The sequence below is a fragment of the Asterias rubens genome, chromosome 7 (genome assembly GCF_902459465.1).
Source record: "Asterias rubens chromosome 7, eAstRub1.3, whole genome shotgun sequence".
Lineage (NCBI taxonomy): Eukaryota > Metazoa > Echinodermata > Asteroidea > Forcipulatida > Asteriidae > Asterias > Asterias rubens.
This window is the reverse complement of record NC_047068.1, coordinates 18,562,088-18,577,113: the sequence shown is the minus strand read 5'-3', so window position 1 is coordinate 18,577,113 and position 15,026 is coordinate 18,562,088. Positions and strand designations below refer to the sequence as shown.

At 37.9% G+C, this 15,026-nt stretch overlaps 1 protein-coding gene across 1 annotated transcript; it reads right to left on the bottom strand.

Moving 5' to 3' along the window:
* Positions 1-3,247: 3,247 nt before the first annotated feature.
* On the bottom strand, positions 3,248-14,924 carry LOC117293080 (protein SAND-like). The gene is made up of 13 exons (XM_033775295.1): positions 14,793-14,924; positions 12,728-12,905; positions 11,330-11,510; positions 10,902-10,980; positions 10,109-10,195; positions 9,620-9,828; positions 9,159-9,298; positions 8,341-8,422; positions 7,040-7,251; positions 6,324-6,502; positions 5,610-5,712; positions 4,574-4,669; positions 3,248-3,781 (listed from the first exon to the last, which is right to left on the bottom strand). The coding sequence occupies exons 1-13, from the start codon at positions 14,870-14,872 to the stop codon at positions 3,737-3,739; spliced, it is 1,671 nt and encodes a 556-aa protein (XP_033631186.1). The 5' UTR covers positions 14,873-14,924; the 3' UTR covers positions 3,248-3,736.
* Between the last annotated feature and the right edge of the window lie 102 nt (positions 14,925-15,026).

Below are 15,026 nucleotides of genomic sequence, written 5' to 3'. Positions count from 1 at the left end.
AAATGCTTTACTTTTTGAAGAAAACATTAAAACAATATCAATTCTCGATATTGAGAATTACAGATTTATTTTAATCACATGTCATGACACGGCGAAACGTGCGGAAACAAGGGTGGGTTTTCCCGTTATTTCCTCCCGACTCCGATGACTAATCGAGCCTAAATTTTCACAGGTTTGTTACTTTATACAAGTTGTGATACACGAAGTGTGGGCCTTGGACAATACTGTTTACCGAAAGTGTCCAATGGTTAACAACAAGTTGTAACATTAGTATTTTGCTTTCTGCCTGTTAGAAATTCATTTGAGGTAAACATATTTTAAAGCATGTATATTTCAAATCAGTTGACAAAAAAGAAGGCATAAATCCGTGAGTCTTAAAGTTATTTTCTAAAAATCTTTCAACAAGCAGCATTGGTGTTTAGATATTTGTATTGGCAAATTTATAATATTTTCCAGTTTGTAATTTTGTAAGCACTTTATTTGTATGCATGAATGCAATTAATAATTGTGTTGCAATTTTGCCTTATTTCTTCCCATCTTTGAGTTTAAATAAACGAACCATACAATGATCTCATTTGGAAATCTCATTTAATTTTGTAATAATTGTAAGGGAAAACTATGAAGTAGACATTTTGTCATGGGTGTTGTGCATTTTCATATTGGGTTAATATCAGTTGCGGCTTTCAAAATAAGCTAGGGTTTCAAATGCCATTTCCTGAATTCTGATAGTGTTTTGGGTGGACATGTTTCTCCGGAGGATCAGAATTGGTATAACTTTATAATAAGTGGTCTTTCAGATTGAAATTGGCCGAGTTGGCATAGTGGTATCTTTCCTCACTCTTTGCCTCTAGGACCCTAGTCTTGGTTCCAAGACCTTGGGTCAATTTCACAGAGTCCTAACTTAGGACAAGTCCTAGGAGATAATAATAACAATAATAATACAGCATTTTTAAAGCGCACTTAATCTGTAAAACATTCAAAGGCGCTGGTCAAAGAACAAGAAGAAAATTTCACTCAATATCTGCATAGGCTAATCTGAAGAGATGGGTTTTGAGAGAGTGTTGGAATCATGAGATGTCATGTGTGTCCTTGAGATGTTGAGGCAGAGAGTTCCAGAGGCGTGGTGAAATGTTACTGAAATGCCCTGTCCCCATAGCTGGATAAACGGGTCAGAGGAACATAGAGCATGCTGCCAGATGACCTCAGACCCGGCCTGGCACTACGGGGCTGAAGCATGTTCGGCATGTAGGTAGGGGATAGTCCATGGAGAGCCTTGAATGTCAGACGGATGATCTTGTATTGAATTCTGGAATGTATGGGTAACCAGTGGAGATTGTGTAAAATAGGAGAGATGTGTGAAGATATTTTAGTACCTGTCAGTAATCTCGCGGCGGCATTTTGGACAGATTGTAGGCGATAAAGTGTGTTTTGAGGAAGCCCGGCCAGGAGACTATTGCAGAAGTCAAGCCTACTAGAGATACTAAAAACGCATGGCTAGTCCTAAGTTAACACGAGTGGACGAGTAACTCGTCCTAACTCGAAATAAGACTAGTCTTATCTCTTTATAAAATCCACCCCTTGGCATTGCTTATTTCCCAGCCTCGCTACCATGAGCAGCGTGCTGTATCACCCGCTAGCTTTGCAAAAGTCTATTCTCACTACCATAGATCGCACAGATTTTCACCGATTTCCTATTTTTATTCACATGCTGAGGGTACACAAAGTGAGAATACTGGCCTTTGACATTTACTAAACGTGTCCAGTGTCTGTCAGGCACAGTTGTACTCTTAAAAAAATACAAATGTCTCCTTTTCTTTTTTTTATTTGCCAGCCAAAGATACATTGTGTTTGTTGTTACTTTCAATGACTTATAAGTGTTTTGCTAGAGTCATTGTTAACAAATAAATGACTAAGATATATCCTCTTGATGTTTCAGAGTTATTGATTTATTGTCCGAGTATAATCGATAATGACTCAACGAGGTTGGTCACCACTTCCCCTATACATAAAAAGAATAAATACAAGTTTATAAATTAGTTCTTAACCACTATTTCACTTGCATTACCAGATGTATGTACAATTTCTACAAAACCATTAATTGAAAAATGTGCAAATTTCACAAATTGGCAAAACAAATTCAATTGATTTTGGACAATTTTAAGGAAAAAATATTTACACTGTACAACTATTGGAGATTTCTGTAAATGACAATATTTATATCCAATATTTGAAATTACAATTTAAATCACCCAAAGACATAGTAATCATTATGAAATTGGCTAAAATGAAACATCTTTTTCATCTGACAAGTAACACCTGTTATCTCCATGTAATTCCTTTTCCAAACAGTGGACTTAATTGGATCATGCACAAACCAGTTGGGCTGCCGACTGTCTCAGGCAGATTAATTGCTCATCCATAAAATTTAATGACCCAAGTATTTTAATGTAAACACACCCACTCACTGAAAAGGGTGTATACTTTCCAAACTCAGATGATTATGACAAAAAATTAAAGTAAAATTTACTTTTCTAAAGATTGTACTATTTTCCCGACAAATATTAAATTTAAAAAAGGTGCCGCCCTCTTCAAGAAAGTTGTTAACTATTAGATCTGTACCTATAAAGCTCTTTTTTTTTGCTAGTGCATACTCTTTTTCATCCTGTAAGGGTGAGGGTGGGAATCCCCGTCATGAGATTTGTGTCTATGAACAAGACACTTAACTATAATTCATAAATACCTCAGACTGTTTCGCTATTCCTATTGGTGGAGAGCGTGTCACGTGGGGGTGTTTAATTGATTGATAATGACCAGCTGGAGCTGTTTACAACCGGTTGTTTTTCGGATACTACGCGCTAGTCTTGGTGCAAGACGTTTCTCGTTACGGGTGATGCGGCGCTGTTGGCGAGTTGGCCGCGCTGTGTGTGAAAAGAAAATGAAAAACATCTTGCACCAAGACCTAACTATGTGCATGAATGCATATACGAAAACTGTCTCAGTCATAAAAATGCATCACCTGATGCCGTCCATACAGAGCTCAAGGACGTTGGAAAACGGATAAGTGTTTACTTTATAACACCTTTTAAACAAAAAGGCATTTATGAATGGGAATAAAAGAGGTGACTCATTCTTAAACTTGCAGGGTTGTGGCCATGCGATAAAGGCCCGAGCCGAGGGCCTTTAATTATCACACGGCCACGACCCTGCCGGTTTTAAACGGCCGTTTAAGAACTCGTCACTACCCTTTTATTCCCTTAACAAATGGTTCGTTGTGATTGATTTAGCTAAGTACATGTACATGTACATGTACATGTAGTAGCGTATATTTGTTGCATAGGCTGTACCCCTATGGAACTGAGATGGTTTAAGGAATGAATTAGGGCCCAGTGACCACAGAGGTAATAAGTTGGAGCGCTTTGAGAAGCCATTTGGGTGTGAAAAGCGCTATATAAAATCCGATTATTACTATTATTATTAACCTTGCAAAAATTCAAATCTAACGAAAAATAAAATAAAAACCAATAAATACAAAAATTAAAATCAATATCTAAACGATGATATCATTTTGGATGATGAATAAAATCTGATGTAATTCTCACGCCTTTTCCAAAGTGCAATGTTGGACATTTTCTTATTTCCACTGGGCAGTTGACTGGTTTCCGTAAGTTGCTGTTGATGACTGATTCACACAATCCATGTAGAGTACCAGTTACAGATGAACGCATCACCTTAAACGTTAATATTCTGGAGGGTTGAGGATAAACAACCGATCTTCCTCTTTCTGTCAAAAGAAATACGAAAGTGTCTCAACCGTAATGAAAAAAAGTGATAAAAGTTTTCTTAAATAACACTGTTTTTCAAACCCACCAGTCTCAATGTTTTGTTTATGGGAGTAAATATTTAAAAACAGCTTGTGAAGCTTTTGAAGAAGCAACACATCCATGGAGTCTGTAGTTGCATATATTAGAATATTGTGACGTCAAAGCAAGAAAATAGATCTGGACCAAAGCGCTATATTTTACTGGCGAACACATTGTACATGTTTATCCATATGTACATGTACGTGTTTGCTCTATGTACATGTCATGTTGTTATCAGAAGACAAGTGACTGTAGAAAAAGGAACACAAAAGGAACAAGGTTCACCTCACAATGGTATCCTTTGTATTTTTATGTCCTCACCTTTTTTTTACATGCACTTATAATGTCTATGGAGGTTGTTAGGGAGGGACAAAGGAAAACCCCACATAGATAATGATAGCAAGCAATTTGTATTTTTGTGTCCTCATAGTTTGTCATGCACTTAGACTATTGAGAATATTAGGTTAGAGGGACAAAGGATGAAGGAAAGTCCTCACACTGATGGTATAAATTGATGTACATATGTGAACTGAAGCTGTGACATCAGTTTTAACATGGAGTACAAAGGTTTCACTACAGATTTCTTGTTAAAACAAAGAAATCACATCCCTGTACTGTGCAGTGGAGCACCACTCACTGTTTCCTTTACATCCCAAAAGGAAAAACATGGGCAGACAGTTGCCGTGTCAGTATAACAAAACTATAGCAATTACCTTGATCCACTTAAGTAATTTATTGACGGCTAAGATGGCTACTTGTTTGGTTGCTAAGGGACCAAAGACTGCATAAAGTTCAAAACCTGTCGTAACCTGCCATAAACAAAAAAACAGACACACATTTTGAGAAACATAGTCCTTGGTCATTGAAAACAGTAACCTACCAGGGGAAATTTCATAGACTTGCTTAAAGCAAGAAATTTGCTTGAACAATCTGTGCTAAGCAGAACTGTGCATGATGCAAACAAAAGGGTGCATGTGACATGATATTTTGGCTGGTGGCCTTATCTTGGTAAGCATAATTTTGTTACTTAGGTACTTTTTTGCCTATGAAATCTAGCTAAACACATTTGAAAATAACTAAACGATGACACCTAGTTGAACTGAACATTGTAAATTTCAACCTTGGTTTGCTTTAAAGCAGAAGCAGAGCACTCAATGTCTAAGGTCAACAGGATTGTGCTTGTTGAGAAAGAACCTTGATCAAGAACAAGTGACTATGGATGGGACATATAACGCAGTTTGTTACAAAAATGAGATTTCAAACAAATGAGTCTTAAAGCCATTATACACTTTCGGAACAGACAAAAAATAAAAGTTCGCAGATTTACAAATAACTTACAGGGTGTCTGAAGGTAATGGTGAAAGACTTCTCTTGAAATAGTATTCCATGAAATGCTTTACTTTTTGAGAAAACATTAAAACAATTATCAATTCTCGATATCGAGAGTTACTGATTTATAACACATGTCATGACACGGCGAAACGTGCGGAAACAAGGGTGGGTTTTCCTGTTATTTTCTCTCGAATCTGATGACCGATTGAGCCTAAATTTTGTTATTTATATATAAGTTGTGATACACAAAGTGTGGGCCTTTGGACAATACAGTTTACCGAAAGTGTCAAATGGATTAAGACTTTATTTAGATCAGTGATATAGAAGGGAGACAAGCCAAGAGCTTCGAAAGGGATCAAATTCAAAATTACGCAATACGCAATTTGATCGAGTAATGAATATTTTTAATTGACTTACCCAGCCTAACAACGCTTCTCTCGATCCAACATGAAACATAATCTTGAGTGGTCTGGCTGCATTGTGAACTCTTTGATGAACGTACTGATACATGCTAAATAACCTGAACAAAATAAAATGAAATTCTGTGAACATTTTATAATAATACTTGGTTCTCATATAGCTTGTATTACTATTAGCTTGATCAAGGTCCTTTACTGTATAAGTATCCGTGTTTATTGAACATTTCTGATCATTTCATAAACGATATTCATGTGCCACATAATTGGGTCGCAGAATTCATAATTTCAATAACAATCTTTCTGAAAAAATGTAAATACTACATGTAAGCGCCTTGAGAACCTAGTTGGTAGATACGTGCGCTATATAAGGCCCAAACAATATTTTACCAATTGATCGTCCCTGCCCACATACTTTTTTGGAGCCGCATCCTGGTTTTTTTTACTATTTTTCATTTTTGATTTATAAAAAAATAAAAAATAAAAATAAAAAGCTTTTCCCCCCAATCTAACGTGATGCTCTCGAACACCTTTATCCGCTGTTTTGTTTGGGTTCAAACTGAAGAATCTGTGGCCTGTTTGATTTTAAATACTTAGCAGCCATCTAGGGAAAATAAATCATAAAAAGGCTCGCATCCTCCTCGTTTTGGAAAAATCCGAACGATCAACTGGCATTTTTTTTAATTTGGCCTAAGTCTATCAATACTATTATTACCTTGCTCTTTCATCGCTGTCTTTATACGGAGCTTCTAGGTCCGGCGCAGTGAACTGAGCAGTACTCTTGGACTTGTAAATGAAATGTCTTAAATCACTGATACCAACTTCTCGACACCGGTAACCACCATCCGCTATTGCTTTTGTAATCGCTTCCAAGCAATTATGCTTTTTTAATTTCTGTGTAATAATCATACAATATATAAAATTATTATGATACCTAGTCTTCTATTAATTGCTAGATTTCCGCGCCACCATGCCTTGAAGTACATGACATCTATAATAACACCTTTTGCAACAGTCGTAGCAGTAGCTGTAGCCACCAATAGACCGGTCCATTAAGCTCCGCCCCATTGCATATTGACCAATCACAACGCAACTAAGGTCAACAAATAAGGGCCGACATGCGTGCGCGTATGTTTAGCGCGCATGGCAGATTGTGCAGAAAGCTATGGAGAGGCTCACGTGTTCTTGCTCACACGTGTGTCGTGGGCGGAGCCTAATGGATCGGTCTATTGTGGTAAGGGCTTACTTTACCTCCAGACCAATCACAACGCAACTAAGGTCAACAAATAAGGTCCGACATGCGTGCGCGTATGTTTAGCGCGCGTGGCAGATTGTGCAGAAAGCTATGGAGAGGCACACGTGTTATTGCTCACACGTGTGTCGTGGGCGGAGCCTAATGGATCGGTCTATTGTGGTAAGGGCTTACTTTACCTCCAGAATCTTCTCTTTGCATTGGGCCAATTCAAAGAACATCATTTTATCCACAGTGAGTAGGAGTAGACACGCCTTGCTGTTATCAAGGTATGAGATGTGGGCGTGTAGGAACCCTGTACTGTCAAACTTTGGTAAGCAGATTGGTATCCAGGAATCAGCGGTCTGGAAGGACGTCGAGGCATTCAGGAGATTAAACACTAAATGAAGATCTGATAAAAGAAAGGAAATAAATTTAAGCGTTTTGGCGACCCAACTAGAAAATGTTTTGAGGTTCAGTCATTTTCAGCTGTGTAGTTATGGAGCAGTGCCCTACAACCAAACCATCTGAATCTGAACTATACATGTATAATCGGAAAAGCGTTCTAATAAAAAAAAACATCAAACCAATTTTTTTGTTGAGAAGACAATTAAGAAATTTGAGTTTAAGACATGGGAGGAAAACCCCTTTTGGGAAAACCAAATCCACATGCAAGGCTCCGGTCGGTGTATCGAACCAGGGTTCTCAGAGGTGAAAGGCAGGGACAGAAACCACTGAGCCAACCAGACTGAACCATAACCAAGGACTGTTGGTTTGTTTTAGACTAAGCTTCACAATGGGAGGTTTTAGAGACCAATGAAAATAGTTTATTGAATTTACCAACAAAAGTTGGTAAATTCATAAATACCTTTTCGGTCAAAAAACATCAACCCTTTTTAATCAAACAGTAAAATAAATGCAAAAATTATAATTGTTCAATGATTTATTTCAACACAACACCCCTCCAGCTATGAAATGGTAAGGCCCTCCGCCGCCCTCGGGTAAACAACTCCTTATAAGGGAATGCTGTGTGCGTCGCGCATATCGCATGATGTGGCACAACTGTCCTGGCAGTTGCTCTCGACCAATATATTCATTCCTATTGCAATAGGAATGAAGAAACTGTCTTCTCTTGAAGAAGCACAGGTGCTAGCTCGCGTGTCACGCTCTTGTTTCAACACTTTTTACTGGTCATAAACAAAGGTTAATATACACCCACGTGGCGCGCTCTCCACCAATACGAAAAGCGAAACTGTCTGAGGTATTTATGAATAAAGATTGAAGACAAGAAATGGGGTGGGAGAGAGAACAGCAGGGAATACGTAACAAAGACAACCCAGTTCAAGCTGACCAGGATTAATAAAAGTGTATTTGTCTTCATGATATCTGAATAGGATGTTTGGTGTGTTTGTATGTTTTTGTGTGAGTATGTTGTCTGCAGAATGTTTTCAGTCTGTATATTGTCTGCAGAATGTTTTTGAACAGACCAACAAATACTCACCGGCAGGATGTAGGACATACTTCTTCATTCTGCAAAGTGTGACTAACTGATTGTCGGCAATCAAAATGGCAAACACAAGATCCTGACGGTAAAACAACCAAATCAACAAATTTTTAGAAAACAATAAGTTGCTTATTGTAAATTTGACTGGCATCCCCGAACCAAGCCATTCACAAAATAGGAAAACAGCCAACATAAGGGCGCGACAGCTAAGATGGTGGAATGCCGATGTCATCGGAAAACCTCACCCCATGACATTCAGTTCCCCATATGGGAAATTAACATGGGCTGAAAGAGGATGATTCAAAGAGGGCGCTATCAGAAAGAGTTTGTACACAGTTTGCAGAACAAGAGACTAAATCTGAGGGGAACAGAATCTCCGGCACGTAAATCTAGGGGTCGCAGGTTCAATTCCAGCTCCAGTCAATTTGTCTTCATTCAACCCAAAACTATTTTTTTAGTCATCTTAGGGTCACGTCACACAAGGCAATTTACAGGCAACCAGTTCCAAACAATTTCCAAGAAGAGGATTCATTCACATTTGAAAGTTCCGATATTATTCTTGGGGATTGTAAAACATTGTTTGACAAAATAATCATGTGCTACCCAAGTGGTCCTGTAGCATGCACTGCAGTTGGTTGCCTCCAAGTTGCATGTAACCTTTGCCTCGTGTGACAAGGCCCTCAGAATATTAATTTTTTATTTTTTTTTTTTGGGGGGGGGTTTTACCCATACACCGATGCGTGTTAGCACTGTATACTCAGTACTTTCCCAAGTCCAGTGAAAAAATATCACAGGCATGTTACCTAAGACCTTACCTTGATTTTGGCACTCTGCATACTGTGGCCGATGATATCTCTGATTGTGTTGTCCAGTGGTAAACATCGGACAGCTGTTAGTAAGAAACTTGGGTCTTGATCGATCAAGTTGAGTAGATTATCTAAAAACTTCTCTGTGCCTAAAATATAATAAAATTGTAGAGATGATTTTACTCTTTAGTCTCGTTAATTGTGGTGTTGTTAGATGTGAGCTTTTGGGCAATGGTAGGCACTGAGACTGTAAGGTTCATGAACATTAATAACATAAAAGATGTTAAATTTACATCAGGAAAAATATATATCAATTTTTGTTTTTACCCATTCCTATAAAAAAAAATCACAGGCATATTACTCGGGTGGGATTCTTTATTACTCATTACCAGTTCTTTCAAAACAATCGGTGTCCAGGGCACTATATAAAACCTTTTTATTATAATAAATTATTAGTATACCCAACCTACCTGAGAGCAATCTTCGTAGATCATAATTCTTCCTCGTTTCTAAGACTCGACTTAGCTGTGAGAATGTGAGTACACTAAGGACCTGATTGTAGACATAAGTGAGTTGCATCAAAAGTTGCTGTTGTGACTCGTGAGTTCTGGATACAGCAACTAGTATGAGCGGCTGACGGACCAGGAAAACAAAGGTACGATCAGCGGATACAATGGACCTGAAAAATAAATTAAAACAGAACACTGGTGGATGGAAAACTCAAACAATTTGATCTCAACAACTGGACACCAATTCAGGAGAATAGACCCTGCCCATGAATAATGTTAATTGTACATTTTGGTTGGCAAAATGAGGGAACATCGTGCTGTTTTGTACACGGCTGAGGTATTTAGGACTTGTAGATAAACTATGCCAGCCTGCACTATTATGTTAACTGGTTGGTTAATGGTTCTAAAAGTACGAGGGTTTCATTAAAATAAAAAAAGTATTTCTCTCACCTGAGACTATTTTTTCCATCTTGTACAAATGATATTAATGCCGACATAACACCCATTAACGACACCAACTTGTCTTCATTTCCATATCTACAAAGAGAAAAAGGTTTACACAATTGGTCATTGAAATTTCAAAAGAATAATGAGAGAGAAAACACCCTTTGCACAAATTCGTGTGCTTTCAAATGCCTCATGAAAGGTTTTTACTAGAGTCAAATGATTGAGTAAAAAATTACTTCTTTCTCATAAAAATTAATTACTTCATAGGGAGCCGTTTCTCACAATGTTTTACAATACCAACAGCTCTCTATTGCTTGCTACCAAGTAAGCTTTTATGTATATAACAGATATGGAACGGTTTGCGGTAACACCATGTAATGACCATCTCTAATGAGTTGGGGTGGTTCTGGTGCTTCCTCCAGCTTTCTCCAGAAGACGATCAGAGCAGACTGATCGAAACGTCGAGTTGAAACCAACGATTCTTTTCAGAACCACCCCAACTCATTAGAGATAGTCATTACATGGTGTTACCGCAAACCTTTCCATGTCGTATTTCCACCATGCAAAGTTTCAAATCCTACTTACATAATTGATGTTAAATTTGCATCAGGGATATAGAATATTAATTTTGGTTTTTACCCATACACCGATGTGTATTAGCACTGTTTTTTCAGTACTTTCCCCCGAGTCCTGTGAAAAAAATATCATAGGCATATTACTCGGGTGGGATAAATCGGGTAAGTTTTTATGCTAACAATGATTTTGAGAGTGTCAAATGCCTTTAAGGGCTTCTTACCTTGAGTATATAGGTTTCCCTGCTTCACTGAGGATAAACACATGTTTCTTATGATCACGCCAGGTACTGCTGTGAATATCTGTGGACAGAACAAACATTATACTTTTCTTCGTAATAACTTTGATAACTTCCTGTCAACTGTTTGTGAAGCTCCGTGGGGAGGCACACACTTCCTACCTCGGCCTTGAATTTTCATCTCAGGCCATTTTCATTTTGCAAATGTACTTCCATTTGAAAATCTTAAAGTCTATGATTTGATGCCTTATTTGCAGGCTACCATGAATGAGTGCACGTAGAGTAAATCAGTCAAAGGGAAATAAGTGGCTTGGCGAGATCGTACACCTCTGGGGACAAGTTTGCTGTATTCAGTATTTATTACAGTTGTTGAGTATAGGAACCGAGACCAATATGGCCACCTTATAAAGTACCTTCTTCTGTTGTATCTCTAAGTATTGCTTCTCTTCGTCTTGCATCTTCTTCTGTGCTATTTGTTGGTGTCTCATCCCTGTTTGATGCCCCATCTTCTCTACCATGTTGCGTTGTATCGTCGGTTATATGTAAAGCTTCTACTTCCTCCTCAAGATCTTCCTCAAGGTCTTCTACATTATTCTGTTAAAGCACAAGAGAACTTACTGTGAATAAGTCCAAGTTTGTTGCATAAGACAGGAAGTTAAATAAAATGAGCAAGAGAGAGCACATTCATTTTCTATCAGTGTTTCTCTCTATTTTGTAGGGAGCATGGCTCAAGACCAAAAATGAACAAATCTACACTGTTTCACATTTGAATTTTCTTTTTAAAGGCAGTGGACACTGTTGGTAATTACTCAAAATAATTATTAGAATAAAACCTTGATTGGTACAAGTATGTGGAGAGGTTGATAGTATAAAACTTTGTGAGAAACGGCTCCCTCTGAAGTGACGTAGTTTTCGAGAAAGAAGTAATTTTCCACGAATTTGATTTCGACCTCAGAATTAGATTTTGAGGTCCTGAAATCAAGCATCTGAAAGCACACCTTCGTGTGACAAGGGTGTTATTTCTTTCATTATTATCTCGCAACTTTGACAACCAATTGAGCTCAAATTTTCACAGGTTTGTTATTTTATGCATATTTTGAGATACACCGAGTGAGAAGACTGGTCTTTGACAATTACCAATAGTGTCCAATGTCTTTAATACGTACTAAGATTAATCTAACTGTTAAATTTTTTAAATATTTCACTAGCTTACTCAATGGAATTGAAATCAATTTGTATGAGTTTAAATGTAAAATGTAGTGAGGTGTCATAGTAAAAAACACAAGACTGCTGGTCATTTATAGAGCCCCTTTAAAGCCATTGGACACTTTCAGTAAACAGTATTGTCCAAAGTCCCACACTTGTATCACAAACATATATAAAAAATAACAAACGTGTGAAAATTTAGGCTCAATCGGTCATCAGAGTCAGGAGAAAGTAACGGGGAAAACCCACCCTTGTTTCCGCATGTTTCGCCGTGTCATGACATGTGTTTAAAATAAATCCGTAATTCTCGATATCGAGAATTGATATTGTTTTAATGTTTTCTCGAAAAGTAAAGCATTTCATGGAATAATATTTCAAGAGAAGTCTTTCACCATTACCTTCTGTAAACCCTGTAAGTTATTTGTAAATCTGTGAACTTTTATTTTTTTTCTGTTCCGAAAGTTTATAATGGCTTTAACCAGAGGATGCAAAGCGCTGGGGTTAAAGTTTGCTGGTCTGAAGCTCAAATCACTGGCCTCAGGTCTTTGGTCAAGTGTTCATTTCAAGCCCCAGGGTTGTACAAGGTTAAATATTTTTGTAAATACCTCTAATTCTGTTGCCTCTGTAGCTAGCTCCTCCACAGACCCAATGTGTTCCTCTACAATACTTGCAATAGTCCCACTAGCGAGACGTTCTCTTCTTGTCTGTTGAACTGGGGCGTCGACGTTCAGATCATAGTCAAGCTCCTCATAGGAATCTTCTGTTGCTAACATGGGATGATCACTGCAAATTAAATATTCCAAAACACAATTTCATTGAAATATTTACCCTGAAAAAGTCAGTGAGCCACAAAGTTAATCAAGAAAAGGCAAGACTCTCCATTAAAAAAAGAGTCAAATAAAGATGAAGATTCCTATTTTGGGGATGAGATAAAAAATAGTGCAAAACCATCATGACCTGAGATGAGTTGATTGTGCACTGTTGCATGTGAACACTGAAGGGCAGTGCCTTCACTTCATCATTTAGGGCCAAATCGGCAGGACCCATAATAAGTCAGAATATAAATGCCAAGCAGGAAGGAAGAACTATTGTTTTGTGTTTTCTTGCTCAAGGACGTCGGACACAATGGAAGGGACAAAGATTTAAACCAACATTATGATGAATCAGCCGCCACAACAAGAGAATTCGGTGCGCCAGACGTCTCGACCGCGACACATCTACAAAGACGCGTTGGAAATTTGGGTTTTTAACACGCCCCCTTCTGTATATGTTACTGTACACTTTATCTGCATTATTGAGCCGTCAACAAAAATATCTAAAGACACATCACACGTTACCCAGCCGAGCCTTTACAATTTCATAATTTTCGCTAATGTTTTATACGCGGGCCGGCCCTTTACAATTTATTTATAAATATACAGCGCCGGTGAATGATTGCGTAATGCATCATTTTCTTCCTCCATGATTTTACCATGTTAAATTATCCAGATTACCAGAACCTTAAGTTTATAAAATTTAAGGATAATATTACTTTACGTATCCTGCTACCACTTTTTCACTCTTTTTTAGCGGTGTCACTATTTACCGGAAAACACCAGAAAATACCGGAAAACACCGGAAAACACCGGAAAACTACCGGAAAACTACCGGAAAATACCGGAAAACACCAGAAAACTACCGGAAAACACCAGAAATTCTCGGAAATAAAGGAAAACACCAGAAAACTACCGGAAAACACCAGAAATTACCGGAAAATACCCAGAAAATACCTGAATAACAGCGCCGAAACACGACAGAGCAGCCAGCGTTCTCTATACACAAAAAGTAATGCCGACGCAACTTCTTACATTAGAGTTGTACGTTTTTTTTATAAACTCCACTGAAAATAGAGACAGATAAAGGAAGGACTGTGATAAGTTTAATTATTCCTCAGTTCTTCATATACGTATTCCTGTGTCGTGTTTTGGCGCTGTTATTCAGGTATTTTCCGGTATTTCCCGGTAGTTTTCCGATATTTTCCGGTAATTTCTGGTGTTTTCCGGTGTTTCCCGGTAGTTTTCCGGTGTTTTCCGGTATTTTCTGGTGTTTTCCGGTAGTTTTCCGGTAGTTTTCCGGTAGTTTTCCGGTGTTTTCCGGTGTTTTCCGGTAGTTTTCCGGTATTTTCCGGTATTTTCTGGTGTTTTCCGGTAAATAGTGACACCCCTTTTTTAGGGATATCTCATTTGAGGTAAATCATAAATGAGATACCATATTGTTTTAATAACGAATGAAAAAGTGGTGGCGTGATTAGCAAAATTTTCAAAATTTAAGTTTAATTTAATTAAAAATAAAGGTTTTTTTAATGATCACTTCTGTCATGAACGTGTGTGCGTGATGTGGTGAGGAGACCTTCTGCCTAGTCCTAGCTTTACCTGGCATGAATGAATGAGCTCTCTAAAAAAAATGTAACTTTATCAAGTTACAAACAGAAAACAAACACAACAAAACTCATTCCTATTTGTTATCTGCAGTTGACAAGCTAATGTCGATGATGACACAGATGAGAGTGACACAGACAATCAGACAACAATCTCAGCAGCCAGACACACAATTACAACGGTCTGGCTAAAAATTAAACAAATTAGTTCTTAGACAAAATCGAATTTCTAAAACAAATAAAATGGGACATACCTTGCTCCTGGTTCCTCTCCAATCAGAACATCTTGGTCTTCATCATGATTAGTATTGGCATGGACAGGGCTCTGTGCCATTTTCCACCGAAAAACACAGACAATTTTGGGAGGATAACTATTTGCACGACGATCTCACCATTAACTTTGAATGGCGCCCTCAAGTGTCGAGCCCAAATGTTATGCTAGACGGGTTCCGAATGGGCGTCGTATGCAAAGCTTATGATTGTACAGA

Coding starts and splice junctions, on each gene's coding strand:
- LOC117293080 (XM_033775295.1), bottom strand. CDS start 14,872: ATGGCACAGAGCCCTGTCCATGCCAATACTAATCATGATGAAGACCAA. Junction 8,423..9,158: donor TGCAGAGTGCCAAAATCAAG/GTAAGGTCTTAG, acceptor TTTTACCGTCAG/GATCTTGTGTTTGCCATTTT. Junction 5,713..6,323: donor GACAGCGATGAAAGAGCAAG/GTAATAATAGTA, acceptor TATTTTGTTCAG/GTTATTTAGCATGTATCAGT.